This window comes from Esox lucius, chromosome 17 (assembly GCF_011004845.1).
Source record: "Esox lucius isolate fEsoLuc1 chromosome 17, fEsoLuc1.pri, whole genome shotgun sequence".
In the NCBI taxonomy this organism is placed as follows: domain Eukaryota; kingdom Metazoa; phylum Chordata; class Actinopteri; order Esociformes; family Esocidae; genus Esox; species Esox lucius.
Genome location: NC_047585.1, coordinates 42,358,590 through 42,385,118, shown reverse-complemented (window position 1 = coordinate 42,385,118; position 26,529 = coordinate 42,358,590). Strand labels below are relative to the sequence as shown.

At 44.6% G+C, this 26,529-nt stretch overlaps 1 protein-coding gene across 3 annotated transcripts in view; it reads left to right on the top strand.

Annotated features, from left to right (window-relative positions):
- The window catches only part of slc12a5a (solute carrier family 12 member 5a), a 142,615-nt gene that overhangs the window by 33,221 nt on the left and 82,865 nt on the right, over positions 1 to 26,529 (top strand). The window contains exon 1 of one of the 3 annotated variants that reach the window (XM_029114089.2): positions 23,533 to 23,991. The exons of the other annotated variants lie outside the window; for them this stretch is intronic. Coding sequence (XP_028969922.2) covers positions 23,937 to 23,991 — 55 coding nt within the window. The 5' untranslated portion in view covers positions 23,533 to 23,936. Of the gene's footprint in view, positions 1 to 23,532; positions 23,992 to 26,529 lie in introns of those variants that run through there. 3 annotated transcript variants of the gene reach the window in all.

Genomic DNA, 26,529 nt, shown 5'->3' with positions numbered 1-26,529 from the left:
TGATGCTGCGTGCCCTGTGCAGAAACCTCTTGCGCTGGAGGTCTACTATGGCCAGAAGCTGGGCACCAGTGATGTGCTGGGCGGTTTTCACCGCCTGTTGGAGGGCCTTTCACCACCCGTTGTCTCGGCTACAGAGCAACCGCTAAACCACACTGTGGTGCAGTTAGTCAGAATGCTCTGAGGCTGTAGAATGGCAGGGTGCATCTTTACAGTCTTTCTCAATACCACTGTAACTCACTGTGCACTGATATGGTGTAAGTTCCTTACACGGTGCCCAATGGTAGACAACTAGATTCAGCCGTGGCACAATGTTTGCTGGAGCCAATTGTAGGGGACGGAGACGTCAATTGTATAGAACTGTCCACAACTCAGACCCACAAATAGGTTATATCATACCTTGATTGCATTAACATTCAATCCCATTGAAAGGTCAGGGGAGGTCGATAGTGAAGAAAGGTCAGGTTGGCTTCCAGTTTGAGATGGATCATCAATACATTCTAAATCAGACATGACAGAAAGGAGCTGAAAATATATCTATTATGGTTCGATCATTTTGTCAAATCTAGGCTCTAGACGATTCTAGATTTGACAAAAAGGCCAAGAAGGGCAAATGTCTCTTACTGACTGACTAGCCCTTGTTAAATCGCGTAGTGGTTAGCGATGTGGTTTGCCATGTGGGGGACTGGTGTTCAATCCCCGTCACAGACAGAACAAAGTATATTTTAAGATTTGTTCAGAATAGACAAAAACTTCAGTACCCATGTTAAATTAAGCCTAAAATAAAACTGTTTATGGTTATATTGCGACCGTTTCTGGTGGATTTTTCGAAGTACGCATCCGTGCATGCTTTTTGGGGTAATATAGACCACAACCCTTGCGCAGCAAAAGAGGAGGGGTTTCCACGATTTTCTCGTCTTTTCACTTGACGAAAAAGTCAGTTTTCTTCACCTATATTGATAGTTATTATATCAATGTCATTCATGAATGAAAGAAAGACGAACATTGTTGTGCCATGAAATGTAATAACTTTGGCAGTGTATAGTTCATCTTCAGTCTTGCTAGTAATTGCTAAATTCCTATGACTATTCCAAGTAGTAAGTTAGTAGATACTAGTAAGCTTATTATTGGCTAATAAAAGCCATACAGTTCACAGATGCTATCTGTGGTGGAAGTAAACTTAATAAGAAACGTTAGTCAGATTGGGACATCCCCAATCAATATTTTGCCTCCGGTTCAATTCCCCTCTCAGACATTCCAATTTTTGTCTCTCAGAAATGTTTATCCACTCTGTACTTTTCAGCTGGCACACAACAATATGTATCCACTCTGTAATACCATGAATCTCATATATTTAAGAGAATAACTGTATTACGTGACCCTTTTATACTGTTATTGTTTTCTAAAGAAACGAACCAGCCATGTTGTGACTGGAGTCATTGTTTTCATTATAGTTACTGTATAGCTATTAGCTAGCCATCTACAGTAATCTTTGTACAAGAATACACTTTAGTTCAGTCTGCCACAGAAAACTGCAGATCGAAACAAGGGAGAACAACATGCATCCCTTTTAATCACGGTGCAGCTGAACTATGTTAGCCTGGTTCCTCTTCTGGTTTTTCCCTTGAATTAGTCAGAATTTCCTTTGTAACAGTGTTAAAGGAATCACGCAACCAATTACAACATGAGTTTCAGTGGACGAACAGCCAAATTTTTACTGAAATTACAGATTATCAAAGTTTACTCTGTGTTGTTGACACAAGAACACAAATGGTTATTATCTTATTCTATAATTATTATTCTACGTTTAAGCAGCAGCTTGTATTGGATGATAAGGGCACTGTGAAGTGTCCTGCATGCTTTCCTCAGACAGGGTTTGAGTGATCCTGCATTGATGGGAGCACGGCCTTAGTGTCGCACGCTGGTTCAGCGAGCAGTTCCCATATCAGGCTGTAATGCAGCTGGTCAGGATCTTCTCAATAGCGAAACGATGGTGGTTGAAGTTGACCTGCGGTGCCATACCAAATGTATTCAGTGGCTTTAGGGAGTGGAGATGCTGTTGTGCCTGTTTGACAACATCAGTGCCGTTGATGATCCATGACAAGTCCAGGGCTTAGAACCTAGAACCGCTGACTCATTCTGCTGCACCCCTGTTGATGCCGATTAGTTGTGTGTTCCCTCCTCTGGTTCCTATAGTCAACTATCATCTGCGTTGTCTTGGTGATGTTGAGGGAGAGGTTGTTGTCCTGGCGCCACGGAGACAGTTTGCTTACCTCCTCTCTGCAGGCTGACTCATTGCTGTGGATTATCAGGCTTAAGACCTCGACACTAACTCCAAACGAAAGATGGAGTTGATGTTGTTCAGAGCCACACAGTCATGTGTGAACAAGGAGTTCAGAAGCAGAAGGCTCGGGACACACCCCTGGAGTGCCCCAGTATTAAGAGTCAGGGAGTAAAGCAGAAGGCTGAGAATACACCCCTGGTGGGCCCAAGTGTTTAGAGTCATTGAGTTACACAGGGTGGTGTCCAGACCCAGTTACACAGGGTGGTGTCCAGACCCAGTTACACAGGGTGGTGTCCAAACCCAGTTACTCAGGGTGGTGTCCAGACCCAGTTACACAGGGTGGTGTCCAGACCCAGTTACACAGGGTGGTGTCCAGACCCAGTTACACAGGGTGGTGTCCAAACCCAGTTACACAGGGTGGTGTCCAGACCCGGTCACACAGGGTGGTGTCCAGACCCGGTTACACAGGGTGGTGTCCAGACCCAGTTTCACAGGGTGGTGTCCAAACCCGGTTACACAGGGTGGTGTCCAGACCCGGTTACACAGGGTGGTGTCCAGACCCAGTTACACAGGGTGGTGTCCAAACCCAGTTACACAGGATGGTGTCCAGACCCAGTTACACAGGGTGGTGTCCAAACCCAGTTACACAGGGTGGTGTCCAAACACAGTTACACAGGATGGTGTCCAGACCCAGTTACACAGGGTGGTGTCCAGACCCAGTTACACAGGGTGGTGTCCAAACCCAGTTACACAGGATGGTGTCCAGACCCAGTTACACAGGGTGGTGTCCAAACCCAGTTACACAGGGTGGTGTCCATACCCAGTTACACAGGGTGGTGTCCAGACCCAGTTACACAGGGTGGTGTCCAAACCCAGTTACACAGGGTGGTGTCCAGACCCAGTTACACAGGGTGGTGTCCAGACCCAGTTACACAGGGTGGTGTCCATACCCAGTTACACAGGGTGGTATCCAGACCCAGTTACACAGGGTGGTGTCCAAACCCAGTTACACAGGGTGGTGTCCAGACCCAGTTACACAGGGTGGTGTCCAGACCCAGTTACACAGGGTGGTGTCCAGACCCAGTTACACAGGGTGGTGTCCAGACCCAGTTACACAGGGTGGTGTCCAGACCCAGTTACACCAAGAACGATGATGTTGCATGCTGGGACATAGTGTCTTATAATGTGTTTGTGGGAGTACTAGGGAACATGTTCTACGCATGAATATTTTTACCCAAGCTCTGGGACATGCCTGAAAACTTTCTATAGATAAGATCATCGAGATCTCCCAAAGGCCCCCCTATTGTCAGTGGTCATGCTGAAAATAACAGCCTTTTTTAGGGAACAGGGTGCCATTTAGAACGCCCCCACATTCCTGTCCGCCACGGAGGGGGGACTGCACTTCTGAAGTAGCTCCCTTCGTTCCTCTGGCAGAGTCCGTGCTACACCACCAGGTCTTATCGACAAGGTCGCATTTGAAGGGAGATTTCTTTCCAAGCGGTTTAACACCTCCTCCACTTATCGACTAGATCAGATTTAGAGGGAGATAAATTCCATAGCTGCGGTCATAACATTGTTGAATAATGTTTATTGGATTGCGCCGGGTGTAGCGTTCTTCTGTAATGTTTGGCATTTTAACCGTAAGCAAAACAATATATTATAAATCTAATCAGTCAATTGTTCAAGTCTTTAAGAACAAGACACTGGATTAACCACACTGGGAGCGCCAGGAGAACAAAAGCAAACTACTGACATTTTTAAGCCTGTGAGGATACACTTCTCAAGCCACTATATATAATCCATGTAGTGTGCCAAAGTTGGACACGTGGTAAATCTTTTAAGGAGTTTGGCAATCCAGCTCCTTTGATTTGATCCTTACTTTTATTGAAGTGACAGGGAGTGGGAGTGACAGGGACTGGATTCAAACCTGCACCAACTCTGACAGACGTGTGCTGTGACCCGTAATGTACAGCCCCCCCCCCCCCCACCCCCCCCCCCCCCCCCCCCCCCCGAGGCCCCACTGACAATCCTTCAGTGGAAAACTATTTTGGAGTCAATGGCGAGACTGTCTCGTCTTGGTGGCATCCTGCCGAAGTGTCTTTGCACTGCTGAAGTGTTCACGTCCTGCCGTCTAAATATTTCACTGATGAAAGTGTTTCCATCAGCCAGGCTTCTGTGGGAGGTACTGGAGGTCTTTCTATTTATGTCACTTACCTCAGACTCCACAAGCCCGTGGCAACCCCAGTTGGACAGCGATGCCCCAGTTGATCTGGCATGATTCAGTACTGTGGTGTCAGTCAGTCAGCACCCCCCTCCCCCTCCCTCCCCCCTGTATTATTCATTGAACAGGACTCCTGCTTTGCTTTCCCCAGCTATTTTTAACCAGCCGCCGTTGCTCATTTACTGCATGCCCGAGTCCTTTGCTGCTCGACAAGCCTCTTCCCATCTCCATCACGTTTCTCCTGGTTGTCTGGTTGTTGTCCTCGACCCCCTGTTATCTGCTCCTCTTCTACCTCACTCACCCTGTCAGTCTTCCTCCTCGATCTCCAGTCTTTCATCTCTTACGCTCCTCCCTTGCTCCTTCGCCGTTTACTTTTCACCCCTCCTTCTGGGACGCTGTGTGTCTCGCTCATTTTTTTGGGGGGGGGGGGTTTAAAACACTGTGGACAACACTTCTCTTAATATATTCGTATTTTTAAGGCTTTTATTCGGGTTAGAAAGGAGACAGTGTTCACATGTTGGAGGTGCAAAGCAGACAGTGTTGGGGGTAGAGACGGGTTTTGAAGTCTGTTTTTGGCACGTGGGTCCCCCATGTGAGTGGGACAGGGAGTGTTTCCATTGGACGAGAGTTAATAGGGCAAATTACGTTTTCAAAGCTTCAGGTTACGACACGTTTTCTACACTGATCCCCCATTTTAGAATATTGTCAATCACACCATATTTGTTGTCGTATCCTACAGTCATACCTGAGATATACAGGCCCCTTTAAAATATTTTACAGAAAACCAACTCAGGGTTCCAGCCACTTGGTTTTCGAACATTTAATGTGAGCAGAAGACCATTTCTCCTCTCCTCTTCTACCTAGTTTTTCGGTGTTCAATATTTATCTTAGTCGTCACATTTTTACATTTCAATTTAGTTATTTAACAGATGCTCTTATCCAGAGCAACTCACTGTTAGTGCAAGTTAAGTATACCTTCCTCAATGAAGTCAGTGTGAGGGAATAGGGGGAAAAAGATTTCCCGTCTGCCCGTCTTTTCTCACTCTCCAAAGTGCATTTATAGTCTCGTGTCCACAAAATACATTGAACACGAATAGTCTACTTATTTATTAATTCTCTGTTGTCTTTAAAAGGTTTGCATTTGGACTCTTCGCATTCGCTTTCCTTACTCTTTTACAGGGTGACAGCAGCGGAAATGCATTTTCAGATACCCAAGTCGTTTCAGTGAAGCCCTGTTTATGGCCCCGGGGGGCCCTTAATGGGAAAATGAATAAATAAAGATTACACCAAGAAAATAGAAGAGAGGCTGTGTATGATGGGAATGTTATCAGGGGCCTGAATCTTATATTCCATTGGGTCAATCCTCAAAGGTTTCCAGAAACGCAATAAAGCCCCAGTTAAGCTTTTCATGTCTTTGGATTCTAATCTTAGTCAACAACGAAGACAATGGCATGTTTATGAGTCCCCCACTACACACATAAACACTGACTGCGGCGGGTACACTTGTAAGGGGAAGAACAGTAGATGTGAGGGAACGAAACAATGGCCGTGTCCTGATTTCTCCACACTTTTCCCTAAGTGTGCACTTGGGAATTGAGACTTCCTCCAGCCGACACTAACGTCAAGTTAATGCTTCAATATCTTAAAAAACAAAACAAATGGTTGGAGGATTTAGATACTGGCCCGTTATTGGACGCCAGTCGGTCTGGTTGGTACCATAGGGCCGGGAGCATTGTGGATCAAATCCCAGGCCCCACAACGTGAAAGATCTGTCCCTCTGCCTTTGAGCAAGGCAGTTCACCCCCAAGGCTTCCAAGGTGGTGGGCCCATCTCACGTCGTTATGGGTTGGGTTAAAAGTTTAAGTCAAATTTCTGTTGGAACTTGTGTACAATTGACGACAAATAAAGTAATCCATTAATAGGTCAAATAAGGTCTAGAATCCATGACCAGTGGGTCAGTTTTCCTCCCAGGTGGATGTGCAGGTGTATCACGAAAAACACCCTGCCTTTCTGTACTTGGGACTGTCACTCCATTCCAGAATCAAAGAAAAGTCCAACCCAATCTATTTTAGGTACTTATACTGCAAAGATGAGTGTCTCAACGGAATGACCACCATCCATCCGTTCACACCAGAACTTTCTCTCCATTTTAAAATGTGTATGTTTTACTTCCCTATGAAAGCGGCTGTACGTTTCAACGACGCAGCGTAGCGGACATAGAAGCTTTGTGATGAGTTTAAAGCTACAGTCGACTTTGGCTTGGATGTGTGCGTGAGACGGCCTTGGCCTGTCGAAATGGCACAGTTAAAAAGTTACTGAAATGCTGTCGTGCCAAATTGGCTCTGCGTAGGAGAGCTGATCTGAGAAAATCTTACCTCTCCATGTCATCTTATTCCTTGTAGTCTAATACACTTTACTGATCCTAGACCAGCACTTGGAGATACATCAGGCTCTGGTTCCCACCGCGTTTAGGATGGCATGCCCTCACACGCTCTGATCCGAATTCCATCCCAGCCATTCCATCCCAGCCACTATAATCACTATAGCATTTCCAACCCCATCACTCATAAACACAGTGTTCCTCTGAGAAAACAGTCATCACTAATTATTGATGGGTGTGCTTCACATTCAGGCATGGGAAATTAGTAAAACTTTCCAGAAATTCCTCCGGGCGACAAATTAAACTTTTTTCTCTCTCTCATGAACGTTAATATTTCAGGCAAAGCCCCCTTTGGTGACAGCAGCCCTCAATACAGCTTGTCAATAACTGAAAACAACATTTTAGTAAAGTCTTCTGGAATTTCTTCAAAATAATCGTATAGTTGTCATATTCTACCTAGCACTTAAATGTAATGAAGGGCTGTGACGTGTTTAGATTACATACAAAATAAAATTGGTCCAGAGAAAGTAATTGTTGTTGTTTGGTTGAAATGTCTCTAAGAAACTATGGTTCGTCAACTGACAGTTGGCTGTTCAGCACATCATGTCTCAGTAAAGGGATGTCACTCTAGTCCTGGGTGGTCCACTGGGGTAAGGAACGCATCTCTCCACCCATTTGTCTCCCCCTGTGTGAGTTTTCTCCCACTCTCTCTCTGTCTCTTTCTTATCTGCTTCTGTTAATATCTTTGTCCTTCCGCCTTCCTCTCTGTCTCTTCCTCCCTCCTCTTCTCACCTTCTCGCTCTCTTTTGCTCTCTCTGTTTCACTCCCGCTTGCTTTATCTCTCAGTGTCTTTCTCATAAATCCTGACTCTCTCCCTCTTTCGCTCTAGCTCTCTGGCACCCACTCAGTGTCTGGAATGGGGAGGGACAAAGGCCTTTTTTCCTTGATTCTGGTCACTCTGCAGGGGGCGTGGCTAGCTGATCACCATTTCTACTCCAGCTCACTGAACAGTAGTTTGGATACATCCTCCACCACTGTCCCTGTCAAGTTCGCATGAGAGGAAAACTATTGGGGGGGGGGGGGGGGGGGGGGTCGCTAATGAGGCGTAGAGTACTAGCTGTTTTGTTTTTGTTTACACTGACATAAGAGGAACCCCAGTCGTCTGCCTGTGTGGTTGGTGGCCAGTGGAAATAATTAGCATGTAGGGGAAAACAAAAACAGGAAGCAGAGTCTGATATGTGTTTTTCTGGATATGCTGGCTAAGGACCTGCTAGGAGAGGGCTGTATGAAGTACGTATGATGTGACACTGTAGCTAGTTGCAAGATAAAATGGAGTTGTTTGAAGCCAGTGAGAGAGGCAGAGTTGCCGTGGATGGATTTCTAGGGTGTCTGTGGCCAGTGCTGCATGCGTAATTTGATTAAATCTGGAATTCATTCAATTGGATGTGTCAATAATTGATGGTTTCTCATGCCATTATCCCTTCGTGAAATGATACGCGAGTTTAGTCTGATATATTGTTTCAGTATACTGCCTGCTCAAGCTCTTGGCATTCCTACTGCTTCTGGTCTTATAAACGTGATTTAAAGCCACACTTCATTACCACACCCACATGCAGGTTCCTAACAGAATACGCATACATTAGATTAATGCACTGTAGTAAGTCATCAAAGTGAGTTCTACCCCTTGATCATTTGTCAGCTGTAACAGAGTGCATATTCATTTGTTTGTGGTCCATTTCTAAACATAGACCTATACTGAGACTAAAATAGATTCCCAGCAGTCTAGTTTCACAATCTGTTGATCTGTTGATGGGAGTTGGTGGGAGGCTGCAAATTATCTTAAACCCAGTCTTTCTTCTTCTCTTCCCTTCTTCAGTCTCACCATCTTTCCCCTCCTCCCTTTCTCTCTCCTGTGAGTGAAGGCCATGTGATTTCTTAAATCCAGTCTCTCTGTGTCTCTCTGTCTTTCTCCAGTCAGTGGCAGCATATGGGGTTTTTCAAAAAGCCCTTGTATATCCACATAATACTGTTGTCATAAGTCATACTCAGCATAAAGAATGGGTTCAAATAAAGTGCAGTGTTTCCCCTAGGTATTTTTTTTTGTTGCCGCGACCGCAAAATAATTGAGGTGGGGGAGCGGGTGGCGATGGATCACTAAATAGTCAAAATAGTGAAACACAGGCTTCCCACTGAAGCCTCCCTCCTCCCATGTTTCGGCAGGGTTCCATTAACATCTTTACTTCATCCTTGGTTGGTTATAATATAGGTTCCTCTTTTTCTATGTAAGATTCAAGACTTTGTACACGCATTCTGATTATTTAGGGCACCACACCCGCCGATCCATCGCCACCCGCCACCCGCTCCCCACCTCAGTTATTTTGCCCAAAAGGACTGAAAAGGAAGAGAAGAAGACAGACTGGACATTTGCAGCCTCCCATCAACTCACAGACAGATTGTGAAACTAGACTGCTGGGAATCTATTTTAGTCTCTGTATAGGTCTATGTTTAGAAATGGACCACAAACAAATGAATAATTCCTCATGATAACATCCTGAACAATTATTGAAAATAACAAAGGTCCGTGTCTTCTTTCATAAGAGTGTAAAGCCTGCACATTTAGATTGTGTATCAGTGCTGATGTTTTAATTAAGTAATTTCAATATTTGAGCCGTCTGGGGCTTGGGAAACCCAGTGGACATAGAAAACTCAAACTTTTGTTGTTTTATCTTTGTTTGTTTTATTTTCCTAATCTTAATGTACACCGATCAGCCATAACATTATGACCACTGACAGGTGAAGTGAATAACACTGATACACCCATCAGCCATAACATTATGACCACTGACAGGTGAAGTGAATAACACTGATACACCCATCAGCCATAACATTATGACCACTGACAGGTGAAGTGAATAACACTGATCCACCCATCAGCCATAACATTATGACCACTGACAGGTGAAGTGAATAACACTGATACACCCATCAGCCATAACATTATGACCACTGACAGGTGAAGTGAATAACACTGATACACCCATCAGCCATAACATTATGACCACTCACAGGTGAAGTGAATAACACTGATACACCCCTCAGCCATAACATTATGACCACTGACAGGTGAAGTGAATAACACTGATCCACCCATCAGCCATAACATTATGACCACTGACAGGTGAAGTGAATAACACTGATACACCCATCAGCCATAACATTATGACCACTGACAGGTGAAGTGAATAACACTGATACACCCATCAGCCATAACATTATGACCACTGACAGGTGAAGTGAATAACACTGATACACCCCTCAGCCATAACATTATGACCACTGACAGGTGAAGTGAATAACACTGATACACCCATCAGCCATAACATTATGACCACTGACAGGTGAAGTGAATAACACTGATCCACCCATCAGCCATAACATTATGACCACTCACAGGTGAAGTGAATAACACTGATACACCCCTCAGCCATAACATTATGACCACTGACAGGTGAAGTGAATAACACTGATCCACCCATCAGCCATAACATTATGACCACTGACAGGTGAAGTGAATAACACTGATGCCAATGCCAGTGATGCCAATGCCAGTGAACTTCCTGCCGTTCTGCTTCCTGCTCCAGCGGGCAGATTACAGAATTTAGATTCAGCACACTGCCTCACACACACTAACATCCCGACATACACCCACATTCACACACACACAGACACACACACACACACACACACATTAACACAGGAAGAGGAAGGATGTTTACCATGATTTTGTACCTGCTGTACCTTGCATTATGGGCCTGTTTCATTCCCGAGATGAACAGGGTATACTCCGTGTGTTACTTGGAGACAACGGGGATTGATTCCCGCTGCCATCGAGCGACTGAGGGATGTTGCGATGTCACGTACGGCACCCAGGCAGGGCAGACGGCATTTTAATCCTGGCCCCTTATGCTCAATGCATCCTACATGGGATTAGTCAGTGCAGAGGAGGAAACGCAATTTGACCATCAAGCAAACAGTCAGTATACGTCGTTGGCGGTTGGTTGGAATGCCTGTCCTACATACAGTACAACCCCGTGCTTGTCGGCTCAGGCTAGCCTGACTAATTTGCGAATGAATAAAACATCTGGACTAAACAGCTTGACAGGTGTTTGTGGATCCAGTATCTGTCCAATGGAAATGAACAAGAATGTGCACCCCCCCCGTACGCTTGTTTGGGTTCCACAGGCAGAAGTGGAATGAGTGAGGAATGACAAAAAGACACGCGTAACCAGCCTTCCGTTGTGCTAACGTAAAATTATCCACCTCTGTGTTATTTTGTCCTAATTCAATGAGGGCCTTGTGAGACGCTAATCTCATTATCTGCGGTTAACATGCCGCTGGAGCTGAATGATGATGATCTCAGTGGGACAGATTACCTCTGAATTATCCAGTCCGAACGGGACATTACCACCTGTCAGGAGACTGAGGGGAAAGTGGTGACACGTCTCTCTCACACCTCCAGACAATTAGAGCCTAGAAAGGAAAACGGTGGCTTGGGTTTTTCTATGGTCTAATGTTTCTCATAAACTGGGTGGTTTGAATCCTGAATGCCGATTGGCTGATAGCCGTGTCGATAATTCTGACACCAATCTTTTTAGACTTTTCCTTTCCATCTGTATCAAGGCCACCAATAATTTGGGAGGTGCCTGTACATACAAAGCTTTTATAGGAGTAAAGACGTGTATCAGTAAAAAACTAAATGTTGCCGTTGACAAGAAAAGGCCTGCAGAGAAGAGGTACAGTGACACCAAACCCAAAGATAGCATGTCCCCTCTCACACTGCTTGTTTAGAGACTCAAGTGGAGATATTCTGAATAAGTCCTTCAACATGACATCTTTGCTAGAACGTATTCAACAAGATTTTTGTTGATGAATCACCCCTGAGTTCACCCATCAAGTTAGCTTCCTAACTTGAACTATTTACACTGTTTAAGTTAACAAATATGAGACTTGTCAGGTATTCAACCCGTGACTTGGAGAATCTGTATTTATTGAACGTGTCTGTTATCTAATAGCTAACAAGCTAGAATACCTACGGCACCATACTGTAAAGTAGGCTATGCTATCGCTCAACTGTAGCTTGAAACAGCATCTTTAATAAGGAACTTTGAATACCAGTATGAAGGCCTTGGACTTTAACGCTTGTGCATTTGGAGCCAACTGGATGTTCAGTGACTCGTTTACATCACTGTGGGTTGGTTCCTGTTTGAGCAGGCGGTGTGACAGGAAGCAAAACATCTCCTGAGTCCACCAGGGAATCCGCCTGGAAGAGGCAAGGCCAAAATCACCCGTTGGATGCCACTCAAATTTGGCGGGAGGGACAAAAAAGGCATGAATCCAGGAAATAACATGGAGGCTTCTTGTAATCCCCTGTCCTTGTTCAGTGAGGCACAGCCGGTAACAGCAGACTCCGTCCTCCAATTGAGTGTGGCAGCCCTCGGCGATGAGTCACAGGCCAGCAAACACACCGGAGATGCATCATCACTTTCTAATGAGAGAGTGTTTCTAATGCAGACCTGGCCACGGTCCGGATCGCCCACATATCACAGTCCCGCTCAAAGGACTCAGAGTCACTTAAAAGCTTTCTGCCTCTGGGAAATTAACGCCACCTTTTGATATATATTACTCGTTTGTATTACGGAATTGATTTTAATGTCTTTTATTAATTTCGCCATGTTTCACCATTTTTTATGTTCTCTGCTTTTAAGCCTAAGGGGAAGTAATCTCTTCATTTAAGGAAATGATCTCTTAATTTAAGGAAATTATCTTTCAAAAAACATGAATTTTTTAGCCAGGGGATGTGATCTCTTTTTCAACAGCTGAGGGATGTGATCCCTCAGAAGAAAGTGGTCTCTTCCTTTACGACCAATGGAAGTGATTGCTTCTTTTGTGGCAGAAGGAAGTGATCTCATCTTTACGGCAGAAGGAAGTGATCTCATCTTTACGGCAGAAGGAAGTGATCTCATCTTTACGGCAGAAGGAAGTGATCTCATCTTTACGGCAGAAGGAAGTGATCTTTTCTTATCAGCTGAACGATGTGTGTTAAGTTCAGAGGGGAGATTTGCTCTCACTTACACTGCTCTGTACACCAGGTCTTACCATCCATCAGAACCTGCCATTGTTCAGAGAAGCAATTTCAAAACCTTAAAATTATTATTTGTCAAAAATGTCAGTGTGTCCCAGTGTTGCCCTGTGAACTACTACCATGTTTGACTGTGTATTCTGTAGATTTCCAATCCAAGCCTCATTCCTGTCTGTTTTCCCAGAAACATGTTTTCTGAGAAAATTACAGTTTTACACGGTACATTGATGTGGCACAGCAGACTAAAATATCTCAAAAGGTCATTGTTGCATAAAATTGGCTTTAATGTGTGAAGGGTAATGAATTAACCTTTATCAGTCTCACACATTGTCCGCACAGCGATTTTGTTGCTAAAACTGTCAAAAGACATTTTATGCCATTAGCAGACATTTTGTCCAAACATTTTTCCAAATCTATGGCCCCAGCCTGTATCAATCAATCACATATATTTTCTAAAGCCTTTTTTACATCATCAGTTGTCACAAAGGCTTTAAACAGATACCCACCTGTCTAAAATAAGTCCCTAGTAGTGTCGGAACCTTGTACAAAACCTAGAGAGGAACCAGATTCTGAGGAGTGGCCAGTCCTCATCAGGCTGTGCCAGGTAAATATTATAAGACTACATTACCTTTTTGGACCAAATCAATGTTTTTGCATGTTCAGATGACCACCAGGTCAATAAAAGCCAGTGGGCTGTGTCAGAGCCTTTAGGCAGAATCCAGATCAACTGCACAACCAAATAGACAAGGACAGGGATGACCAGGTGGGCTGTGGGCAGAGACAGCTGGAGTCATCAGCCAGACATTAGATCTGCAACTCAACCAGGAGGACTTTGGACAGGGACAGCTATGAGTCATCAGGCCAGGTAGTCCTGATGTGTGGTCCAAGGGCTTATATCCTCCTATGATTCAACAGGACACTTGGAAAGTTAGAGAGAGCAATCCTTCCTCCAAAACGACACCTCAGCAAATGCAACCCCGTTTCGAAAACAGCTGGGACGCTGCATAAAATGCAAATAATGCAATAATGCAGAATGCAATGATGTGCAAATCTAAATATCAGATGTTGAAACAGAGTAATGTTATTGTTATTGGAAAAATACATGCCCATTTTGAAGTTGATGCCAGCAACATGTTTCAAATAAGTTGGGACAGGATTTCAGGTGCTCTACAGTTCGGGGTCTCCTTTGTTGTATTTTTCATTTCATAATGTGCCAAATGTTTTTGATTGGTGACAGGTCTGGACTGCAGGCAGGCCAGTTTAGCACCTGGACTCTGTTATGATGGAACCATGCAGTTTTAATACGTGCAGAATGTAGTTTGGCATTGTCTTGCTGAAGGAATGTTTTGCCCACACAGTCTTTCAGAGTGGTGAACCCCTCCCCATCCTCACTTCTGACAGACCCATCCTCTCTGGAATGATCTTTCAATACCCAATCATGTTACTCACCTGTTGCCAATTGATCAAATCTGTTGTGAGTTGTTGCACCAGGTATAGTTTTTTAGCATTACACAACCTTTCCAGTCTTTTTTTGCCTCTGTCCCAACATTTTTTAAACATGTTGGTGGCATCAAATTCAAAGTGGGTATATATTTATCAAGAAACAATAAAATGTCCCAGTTTCCACATTTGTTGTTGTCTTTGTACTCTTTCCTATTGAACAAACGGTTTAAATGATTTTCACATCATTGCATTCTGTTTATATTTACATTTTGGGGTTATAAATCCAACTGACCCACGCCCCTCTGTCACATAAACCAATGGACCGTGAACAACCATGACTGAGACCGGGCAGACTGACCAGTCACCAGCGCAAAGTACTGCAGCTGGGGACCGAGGAAGATCCAAAGATCGACAGGGCTAACCAGGTAGATTATAGCTCCACCCACTTGGCTGAGCACCAGACCAAAGCCACACTAACCACCCTGAGAGAGGGTGGAGCACAGCAAGCAGAGTTCTCTCCTGCCGCATGGGAGGCATATTCTCCATGTTGAATGTCTGCTGATGCTCATGGAAGTGTCGTTCAGTCATCGCGGAACTACAAGTCACAACATGTTCTGTAAACAGCTGCCAGAATGTGCCAGAATTAGGTTCGGCTTTTATTTATTTCTATTACACTACCTTTATTCTGTCAGAGATACTTAGACCAATGTCTCTTTTTTAGCCGTTGCCTGTGTTACAACATAAACACAAATGGAAATACAGACAAGAATATCACAATTAACAATATAAGGTTAAAAGGGCAGTGTCTTTTAATCTTACCAAATCCTAAGGTGTTTATAGGCTGGTACATGTTCTATAGTAGAACCATTTATGGTAGAAATTATAGGATCAAATAAGATTTTGTGACATACAGAATATCATATGCTTCTTTTTTTGCATTTAGCACCAACCTAATGCCAGACTTTATTATGTCTTTCGGAAGATTCTTTACACTGAAATAATGTATTTCTTTCACTTCTTTAAATCTTCAGTATTCATCCACATACATCAATTAGCAAAAACTACTAACAAAGTGTAATTTCTTCTAAGTATCCATATCCCAAGTGCTGTGCTGTGTTTGAGGTCTCGGGAGACATGTTCAGTTGTGTGTTTTCTTCTTCGAGCTCATTACTGCAGCCAATTTCCACTAAACAAATAATATGGCTGCCAATTCTCTGACACAGATAATCCCTCTGTTGTGCTTTTTATGTTATACAGTCCCACTGATGGGTCTTTAGTGCACAAATTGAGTTGGTCAGCTCGCATGTTATTCCCTTTTCCAACAAAGGCACTTTTGTGAGGCTGTTTGTAGAAAACCGAGAGTCACTGAATTTGCTCTGGAATTGCAGTAGGAGTGGCAACCTTCTTTCGAGACGGACCTCAACACGTCAATCCCCAGTCTGTTCCTGCTAGTGGTGACTTGTTACTAGGTACCTGATTCCTGTCTACTGACATCGCCCATCTGGATCTTCATCGACGCTCTCCATTCTTCACGGATAGAACGTTCTTCTCAGCCACGTTTGTGTGCGCTGTCCTAGTGACGTCATCACAGGAAGACTTGAAGGGAATTTTCAATCATCTACATTTGATTCAATGTTCTACCCTTCAGTCTGAGCCTTAGTTTGCTTGTAACAGTCACACATAAACATTGTTATTTTTTTCACTTTTTATTCAAAGATGAGGAAACAAATCATATGTAACCTTGATCCACAAAAAGGGGTTTAAATCATGTATCCACACCTTTTTGCTAATTAGTCTGCATCCCCATGTTTCTTCCTTTACCCGCTGCCCACAGGCCCACCAACATCTTCAGGGGTGCAGCTGGAGAACATTGATGACCTCTGTTTTTGGCCATGGCGTACTGTTGACAGATTAGCCCGAATAAAAGGACAACGCCTGAGGTTCACACCGACAGGATCTCTGTCAGATGAAAGCAAACACGGAGTTAGGTGTGCTGTGTCTGGATATTTGTGTGACCACTGTAATGTGCAAGTTTGTCCGTGACCACGGCTGCAGAGACTGTACTCTTCTTGCACATCGCCTCTATATCAACGTTTTAGTATCGCTCAGAGTCACCTTGATTCACATTTACTCACAACCCAGAATTCTGTCCTGTATCAATGCCGCTAATGGTTAGCTCCGAATCTGTGAACAGCTTGGTTACGTACTAGGCCGTGTTATTCAATCCCATCGGCCCGTCATCACAATCATCAGCGTTGCCAACTCTCTCAGTCCACGCCTCACCTGGAGTGGCTGGTAGACCTGGGATCAGGACCATATTTACAGAGGTGATGAGGGGTCAATAACAAATGGAGTCCCTTTCGAACAAGCTCCTCGCTGCCTAGCTGAAACTGAATACTGCCTACGTTTTACGTGGGAAGTGGTGATGGCAACGGAACAGGACTTTCTATTTCATGGGCACAACTTGCTAATTGAAGGTCACGACAAACTCTGATTCCATTTTGAGTGTGAAGAACATATTTTAACGGGTCAATTCAATTAGGACAATTTGCACGGCAGATATGATCTTGTTTTTTTTATTTGTCAGCAAAAGGTAAACCGGCAGATTGCCTGCTGTGGAACCCAGCCAAAGATATCAAATTAAAATACAGATTAAATATCCTTTGTTTAGTTGAAGGAAACAAGGTTAGGCTACAAGGTTCTCGGTCCACCCTGATTTACACAACCAGATTTAAGGTGTTTGTAGCTGACTGTAAGTGTGGATTGTGTGTGTAACCCTAGCAAACCTAGCAAGCCCCGAAGGAAGGTATTAGACATTCTTTCTTCAAAAGCCTTATCAGATCTACAGTAGGGAGGGAGATTGTGCCAGGGGAAATCTAATTGCAGAGAGCTAATTATGAGAAGTACAGATTTCATTGTAGGATGCTAAAGTGACTTTGCCAATACACTGCAATATAGCACTTAACTTGTACATAATCACTATTTTAGTTGAATTAATTGGGTTTTGGGATTGAGTCTGTGAACATTTGATTTGAAATGCTAATGTGGTTTTAAATCTAAGTGTTTTGTTGTTTTGCAGTCACAATAAGGTTGTGTTTGTTTAATGCAAGTAACAATTCAAGATGTAATACTCCCTGTTATGTAATATATTTACTTTGAGGTTACAGGCAAACACACATGACTGCCAATAAGATTTTCAACCCACAGAGACTACATCCTAATGGACCAGTGTCATTATGGGCTTTCACATCTTTACGTAAAGGTGTGGTCAGTCATACAGCGATGACCCGGGTCCTCTGAGGGTGTGGTCAGTCATACAGCGATGACCCAGGTCCTCTGAGGGTGTGGTCAGTCATACAGCGATGACCCGGGTCCTCTGAGGGTGTGGTCAGTCATACAGCAATGACCCGGGTCCTCTGAGGGTGTGGTCAGTCATACAGCGATGACCCGGATCCTCTGAGGGTGTGGTCAGTCATACAGCAATGACCCGGGTCCTCTGAGGGTGTGGTCAGTCATACAGCGATGACCCAGGTCCTCTGAGGGTGTGGTCAGTCATACAGCAATGACCCGGGTCCTCTGAGGGTGTGGTCAGTCATACAGCAATGACCCAGGTCCTCTGAGGGTGTGGTCAGTCATACAGCGATGACCCGGGTCCTCTGAGGGTGTGGTCAGTCATACAGCGTTGACCCGGGTCCTCTGGAGGAGTGGTCAGTCACACCGCGATGACCTGGGTCCTCTGGGGGTGTGGTCAGTCACGCCACGATGACCCGGGTCCTTTGACCTTTCCAGGAAACAGACACACTGTTCCAATCACTCCGACTGGTTGCCACAGTGAGTGAACAGTGACACCCCCGGGCCACTTGACCCAATGCAGGTTAACCAGAGGTTGTCGGGCTCCACTTAGATTCCTAATTGAATTGGTTTAGTGCGTGCTGGTATTCATTTATTCGTGGTATGCAGTGGCGGAATAGGACGGGGTCAATATCAGGGACCAATTTACAAAAACAGAATTCAACAAATGCTTCTCATTCGCGGTCCATTTGGAGCCAGGCTATACGCTCATGACATTTAAATAAGAGCCAAATCCGATGTGGAATTTGGAATGGTGTGTTTGCCTGGTAAGACCCTCTGGGTGTTACTGAGATCAGTGCTTATTGAGTTCCACCAATGACAGTGACAGGGGACCACACATCTTAACTGGCTGGTGCAACTATTGGAATTAACTTAATAAAACACTGGGCAGTGTTGATGATGGACATAAATATCATGGCTAGGTTGTAATTGCAAATAATACTTTGTCGTTCATTTAACAGTAATCTGGTGAAATTAATAAAAAATAAAACATAAACATGATCATGTGCTTATATGCACACAAACACACAATCTCATGCTCAAATATATCTGGATACACATAAACTCTGGTCCAGCCTAAACCCCACTGCTCTGGTCCAGCCTAAACCCCACTGCTCTGGTCCATCTTAAAACCCACTGCTCTGGTCCAGCCTAAAACCCATTGCTCTGGTCCAGCCTAAAACCCACTGCTCTGGTCCAGCCTAAAACCCACTGCTCTGGTCCAGCCTAAAACCCACTGCTTTGGTCCAGCCTAAAATCCACTGCTCTTGTCAAGCTTAAACCCACTGCTCTGGTCCAGCCTAAAACCCACTGCTCTGGTCCAGCCTAAAACCCACTGCTTTGGTCCAGCCTAAAATCCACTGCTCTTGTCAAGCTTAAACCCACTGCTCTGGTCCAGCCTAAAACCCACTGCTCTGGTCCAGCCTAAAACCCACTGCTCTGGTCCAACCTAAAACCCACTGCTCTGGTCCAGCCTAAAACCCACTGCTCTGGTCCAACCTAAAACCCACTGCTCTGGTCCAACCTAAAACCCACTGCTCTGGTCCAACCTAAAACCCACTGCTCTGGTCCAACCTAAAACCCACTGCTCTGGTCCAACCTAAAACCCACTGCTCTGGTCCAGCCTAAAACCCACTGCTCTGGTCCAACCTAAAACCCACTGCTCTGGTCCAGCCTAAACCCCACTGCTCTGGTCCAACCTAAAACCCACTGCTCTGGTCCAACCTAAAACCCACTGCTCTGGTCCAGCCTAAAACCCACTGCTCTGGTCCAGCCTAAAACCCACTGCTCTGGTCCAACCTAAAACCCACTGCTCTGGTCCAACCTAAAACCCACTGCTCTGGTCCAGCCTCTCCTGTCCTGCTGATGAATCCCTAATACATGCATTCATTACCTCCTGTCTTGACTACTGCAACTCCCTACTCACCAGCATCAAATCTACATCCCTCCATGAGCTCCAAATTGTACACAACTCTGCATCCAGACTACTCACTCACACCAAGTCCCGGCAGCATATCAGCCCTATCCTCTGTGAGTTACACTGGCTTCTTATCTCCCAACACATTGACTACAAGATCCTCCTACTGACATATAAAGCCCTAAACAATACCGCCCCTGCCTACCTGTCTGACCATCTTCTTCCATATCAACCAACACACTCTGTTCCAGTACTGCAGGCCACCTTCCAGAAACGCCTCAAGTCTCATCTGTTCAAAATCGCCTACCCCCAGCCATGCCCAATCCCACATTCTCAGTCTTCGTTGTTTCTCATAGTATTTCTTTTGTTTCTGTTTGTTTTTTATTCTATATCACTTTTTTTAAATCGTCTTTGGGTCCCTGAAAAGCGCTATATAAATATAATGTATTATTATTACTATTATTTAACCCTGTTGTTGATGCCACCCAATCCCACAGCTTCTTGCATTCAGTAGCTTTGTCTGTCGGCTGGAAGGCGTCTATGCCTCTGGGCACATTACCCAATACCTGCCGATCTGCATAGTTTCAGATGCACGTCTCTTCCTCAAGGTGGTTGTGTTCATGTTTCCCATTGACAGCAGCTCCATTCTAACATGTCCCTGAATGTCCCCGTGGACGCTAGACTAGTGAATCTGACACTGATTATGGAATCATGACATCAGTTCGGTGATGATGGTAAACCAGGGACACCCAACAGATGGAGGCTCTACTATTTATACCTTTCCAGACCTCTCACATTGAGGAACAGCTTTATATTATCTCATTGACAATTCAGGTTTGAAAAAATAAATCTATGTACAATTTGAAAGCCAATCAATTAAACCAGATATTAACTTCTCTCAGCTCCTTCAGTCCTAAACTGACCCATCAAGACCAGGGCGTCACATTTTAAAGAGGCCTGTAGATTTTGTTTAGGGTATCCATGTCTAAATATATTACCTGTGGAACCTCTAGAGCCATCCAATCCTTCCAACTACTTTTACAGTTGCTATACTTCCAAATTAAGTTATTTGCAATGGGAGCCTCTGAAAAATTGCCTGGCTTATAAAATTTATGTCAGCCAATGTTGGCCTACCAAACAGAAATATTCAATTGGCAATCATATTTGCGATAATTTAATCCAGTAATAGACCTAAATATTGGAAGACAGTGACTGCTTAACACAATCAAGTAATGTGAGGAACTCCACACTGTAGCCACTTTATTAGGTACACCTGAACGTTACTGCTGGACACCATGTGTGTCTGTGTGGAATCATATGAATGTGTGTTTCATTGGAAGTTAAATGTGCCCAGGATAATGAGAACCACAGAAACGGCTGTGTTTAGATTCTCTCTTAGTAGGTCACACACTGCCAACCTCAGGAATGTGAAATGTTTGCATTGACCATTTGACATTTCTTGTGGAGATGTGATCTGTCCTAGGTAGACACACTCTTCCATGTGCATGCTAGCAACCATTTTTACACTGAGATTGATTGGACAGGTAACACCAGATAACTCTGCTGCGGTGCTTTTTATTAAGCTTCTCTTTCTCCATAGATTTTCGACCTAGTATATTCTTACTAAAGTAACCATTATACGAATTATATGTTCCAACAGCTGCAACTCTATATACTGTACAAAGCATTCACCCATGGTATATAAAGCTTGCAGACAAGAGGTTGTTTGGAGACCCAGATGATGTTTCATCAGTTTTTAGCAAGAGAACTCCAAGTCAGGTCAGAGGTCAGAGGGATAGGCTTTGATTTGTGTTTGTGTTTGATCTTGGTCCTACAGGATTTCTGTTTCCTAGTTACGTTTGTGTTTGTGTTGGATGTTGGTCTTACAGGATCTGTTTCCCAGTTACATTTGTGTTGGATGTTGGTCTTACAGGATCTCTGTTTCCCAGTTACATTTGTGTTTGATCTTGGTCTTACAGGATCTTGGTTTCCCAGTTACATTTTTGTTTGTATTTGATCTTGGTCTTACAGGATCCCTGTTCCCAGTTACATTTGTGTTGGATCTTGGTTTTACAGGATCTCTGTTAACCAAGGACATTAGTGTTTGTGTTGGATCTTGGTCTGCTTAAAGTGAGCTTGCGTTTTGTTCCAAATCCTTGGAACAGCTTTTGATGAGCACCCTTCTGGTTCCATTTCCAGAAGGCGTGATGTATTTCATCTGTTTTGGAGAGATTGCCCTCTCTGCAGGCTCACTGGAAACCGGCAAAATCGACGCAGTTCCCTGCTAAGTTTTTCCCAGCTGGGTTGCACTTCACTGAATTCCTTTAGCTGAGTAACAGGAACCGTAACATAACATAACCAGGTCCCCAGGATCGTTGGAAACACAACAGCCCACAGTATCACATATCCACAACCATACTTTTTATTGGGTTATTTTCTGCATGACCTTCCCTCATTTTACGTCAAACACACCTCTAATGTTTGTGGCCAAAAAGCTCAACTTCTGGCTCATGTGACCATTTGACTCCATGCACTGACAGTTGAGGAGATCAGAGGCTTTCTTTGGACAGGACCAACAAATAGCTTTTTAGCATGAGATGGTATCTAACTGTAGGTTCAGATACTTGGCGAACACACGATTAAACACATTTGCCATTTTCCAACTGTGATCCTTGGAAATTCCAGCAAAGGTCCATCACAGTTTCTGTTAATATTAACTTCTAAATTATTGCCCTAAAAGTGGACATGTGCATTTTAAGTAGTTTAGCTATCTTATATAACCATTGCCTAATTTCTGTAAACCGTAATTAAATAATATAAAATCATTCTCCAGTCAATGGTTAAACCAAGACGTGGCGCTCTTCTGTCTGAACTGGCATTATTAGGATTAAGTGCTTTGCTGTGGCTGGAGTGGTGTCACTACCTGTGACAGACACACACACACACACACACACACAACACACACACGCATGAACAGGAACACATACTCATGGACAGAGACAAACACAGGAGTAGGAATATGTTTGTGTCTTTCTCTTGTCTGTATGACCCCTTCCTGAAAGGACCCCTTCCTGAAAGGACAATACATACGGTCAGTCTTAACAGCCACACACAAAACAACCTTCAGTTAAACACGCTTCATATGCACACACACACACACACGCACACACACACACGCATACATACAACATTCATCGCTATTTGACTCGTACATGTGGAGTTTGTGGTTTAGATTCCCTCCTAGGTGGGCAGACAGGATGTAAAGAGGAGGATTAAGAGTTGTGTGTGTGTGTGTTCATTCTGTCCTGAGCGTGTTCCACCTGAGTGCGTGTCCTCATTTAGCGACGCCAAACACAGATTACGTTGTATGTCATGGTTGTATTGTCACGCTGTGCTTGATCAAGTAGCCCTGTCCCATGATGGAATCACAACGTGCGTTTTCCAATGTGACATTAAAGCAACCGGTGCTGGCGAGCTAGTTTATTACGGTGACATGAAGAAACGCAGATACAGAATGCAGGAACATCAGAGGGGAGGACAGAGAGAAAGAGAGGGAGAGACAAGGAAAAGAAATAGGGAGGAGAGAGATACTGATGGACAGAGACAGGAAGGGTATAAAACCCCTTCGATACGTGATCAAGTTGGCAAGCAGAATTACACCGATCGTGTTTGGGGGGGACTTTGGTTGTTCTGGACGAGTGAGAGAGTGTGTACATTTGCGTACTAGTCAGTGCTTGTGTAAGTGGGAGATTGAGTGAGTGAGAGAGAGAGAGAGGGAGAGAGGGAGAAAGGGAGAGAGAGAGAGAGAGGGAGGAAGAGGGAGGAAGAGCGAGTGCGTTGCATCCTAGCGTTCCATCATCCTCTAAACTCCTCCAGCCTACCTCTGTTTCCCTCCTCCTGGAGAGAGAGAGAGTCACGTTTACAAGACAGAGAGGAGACAGGACAAGAATCTGCAAAGGGAGAGAGAGAGAAAAAAGAGTGTTCTCTGGTTTTCTCCCGCCTCCGTTCACTCCTCGGCTCAGCATCACATAGCGGAGGCAGGACCAGAGCGGAGCATCTCTGCCTCGCTTATTTTTCTACTACGTTTGTTCTGCGTTGTTTTTTTGGGGCCATCCAACGACTGTTGGAGAACACCTGGTGACGGAGAAGCCGGGAGGAAGCCGTGAGGGGCTGGTACTGTTGTAGTATCTGTTCTAGAGAAGGATGCTCAACAATCTGACGGACACAGAGGATGGGGAGGGAGGACCCAACAGCCAGGGTGAGTGATGGAATCTCCCTCGCACACACACACACACACACACACACAAGCTCATCAAACACACAGGCTCACATACATGAATGCAAAATATATACACACACACATTATGTGCAGCACATAGACACACACACACACACATAGTCATAAGGGGGCTGTATCTGTTGTGTGCCTGTGGATTGATGGTGTCTCTTTTACTGCAAGGCGGCTATGACCGAAATAGTAATGGGTTTCTGCTCTGTATACAACGGACTGGTGAGTGTAAGAGCATTACATCACAAAGGCACACACACATAGACACACACAAAAACACACACACAGACACAAGGATGCTCCAGTGCTGTGGTGCCCAAACCCTCCACCCCCCCCACCATCACGGTAAACACCACAATTGCATATGGAGCCTGGTGCAAACGTGGGCACACACACGCACGCACGCACACACACACACACACAGGCGGCCGCCCGCTAACGCAGATGCCAACCGGCCATCGCTGCTAATCTGTCGGTCCCAGCTGTCAAAACGAGTCCTGGTTCCAATCCCCTCCTGTGCCCCGCAGCTGTGACTCCCGGCTGCAGGGGAGAAGAAGGCTTTGGATGAACACCTAAATAACCTGTTGTGTTGAGAAGTCTTCATTATTATTATTGTTGTTATGTATTTATAGATCTTTCAACGTGACTCATCCCTAGTCGCGTTCGCCCCTTTCGTTCTTCTACCTCCGTGGTTTCTGCCGTGGACGGAGCGGAGCAGCAGGTTGGAGGAAAAAAAACGCTCGCGGTTCCACAGCTCTGAGCGCGTGCACCGGCGAGGGCTTCGTTATGAAATAGACTGTGGCTGCTGGGAACAAGGGGTATCTCACATTATGACGGAGCATGATGAGAAGCTCTAGACAGGTGCAGGGGGGGGGGCACAACCTGTTTAAAAATGCCCCAAGCTTTGTTCCTCAGCAAGGGTTGGTCGTCGAGGGCTTGATAACCTGCCTAACAACACAAGCAAGCACTGTGTTTTGTTAGTGCGTGTAGGTGTGCGCACTCGCATCTGTCTTAACTGGTGTGTGTGTGTGTGTGTAGACTGAAGGGGGGATTTTTTTTTTGTTGCTTGCGTTACGTGTGACCATTTACAGAATTCAGATTGTCTATGGGCTGTCCCCTACCCAGAGTAACACATAGCTGGTTGTGCACTTAGTCTTGCTGAGATTCACTCGAGGAGACAATACCCCCCCCCCCCCCACTGCCCCCAAAAGGAGATCCGAAATGGTACGGGGATTTTTAAATAGGAACACACATTCCCATTCAGCCAGAGGCTGTAGGCATCATGTGAATTCAGCTGTCAGTGCGCTGCTAACCTGAATAACCCAGGGCTGTTTTGTTGTTGCTACAGCGGAGTGGCTGATGTAGTGACAGATGTCGTCTCTGCATTGGCTGGGCTGTGGTGGTCGCTGTCCGTTGTGCTGAAGTCTAGCTATAATGCGATGCTGTCCGCGGTGCTGAAGTGTTGCTGTTGCGCGGTGCTGTCCGTGGTGCTGAAGTCTAGCTATAACACGGTGCTGTCCATGGTGATGAGACCACGCTCCGCTTGTTGTCCAAGGCACTGGTTGACTCAGTACATGACCACGTTACACTAATTTGCATATTCATGATCTGCAGTTACTCATTTGCATATTCATAACCTGCAGTTTTTCCTCCACTATTGTGTTGTTTTTTTTGGAAATATTTAGATTTTTTGGGGGCTCAATTACCAGAATAAACCATCTTAATGGTTCTTCTGTATTTTTTTCTTCAGTGGGTTTTGGCTGTAAGGCCTTGGTTTTTGATGTGATAGGGAACGCTGAGGGGGGTGGATGATGTTGCTGCATCAAATGTTGCTGTTCTGTCTCATCAAGGACAGTGTGAAAGCTGCTGGGAAGATGCCTACTATCGTTTTAGTTATTTGTAGAGGACTTTGTTTTCCTGACTTTGATGCCTTTCTGAAATGCTCACCTCCAAAAAAAAAATGTTTACATCTTTTTTCTTTTGCACCTTCCAGGGAACTAGGGGCATGTGTGCATTTGTAGGTCCACGGAAATTCAGGGTTGGTGATTGTTGTGCATTGTGCCTGTTAAATAAATTTGATGATTGCATGAACACATTTTCATTGTGTAATAATATCGATAAATGCCATCTGACGCTCAATAGAGAACAGTTATTCTCCCCAGTTTGCGTATTGATTGTGAATTCCATAAGCCAGGATAAGACATGATAGGCATAAATCGTGCTCTGAGACTTATCTGGTTTGCATGGTAATGTTTCCAGCACCTACAGGCTGAGTCTCAAATTGCAAACTATTCCCTATGAAGTGCACTACTTCTGCCAGGTCTGTATGGTCAAATAGTGCATTTGTGCTCAATGGAAGCGTCCGCAAAGAGTAGAGTCATTTATTCATGGATTTAGTTGTTTATTCATATGAAGTCCTTGATTTATGTATTTTTGTTGTTTATTTGTAAAATCTATCTTGGCGCCAAGACGTAAATTCAGTCGGATGGTTATTTAAATGTTTAATAC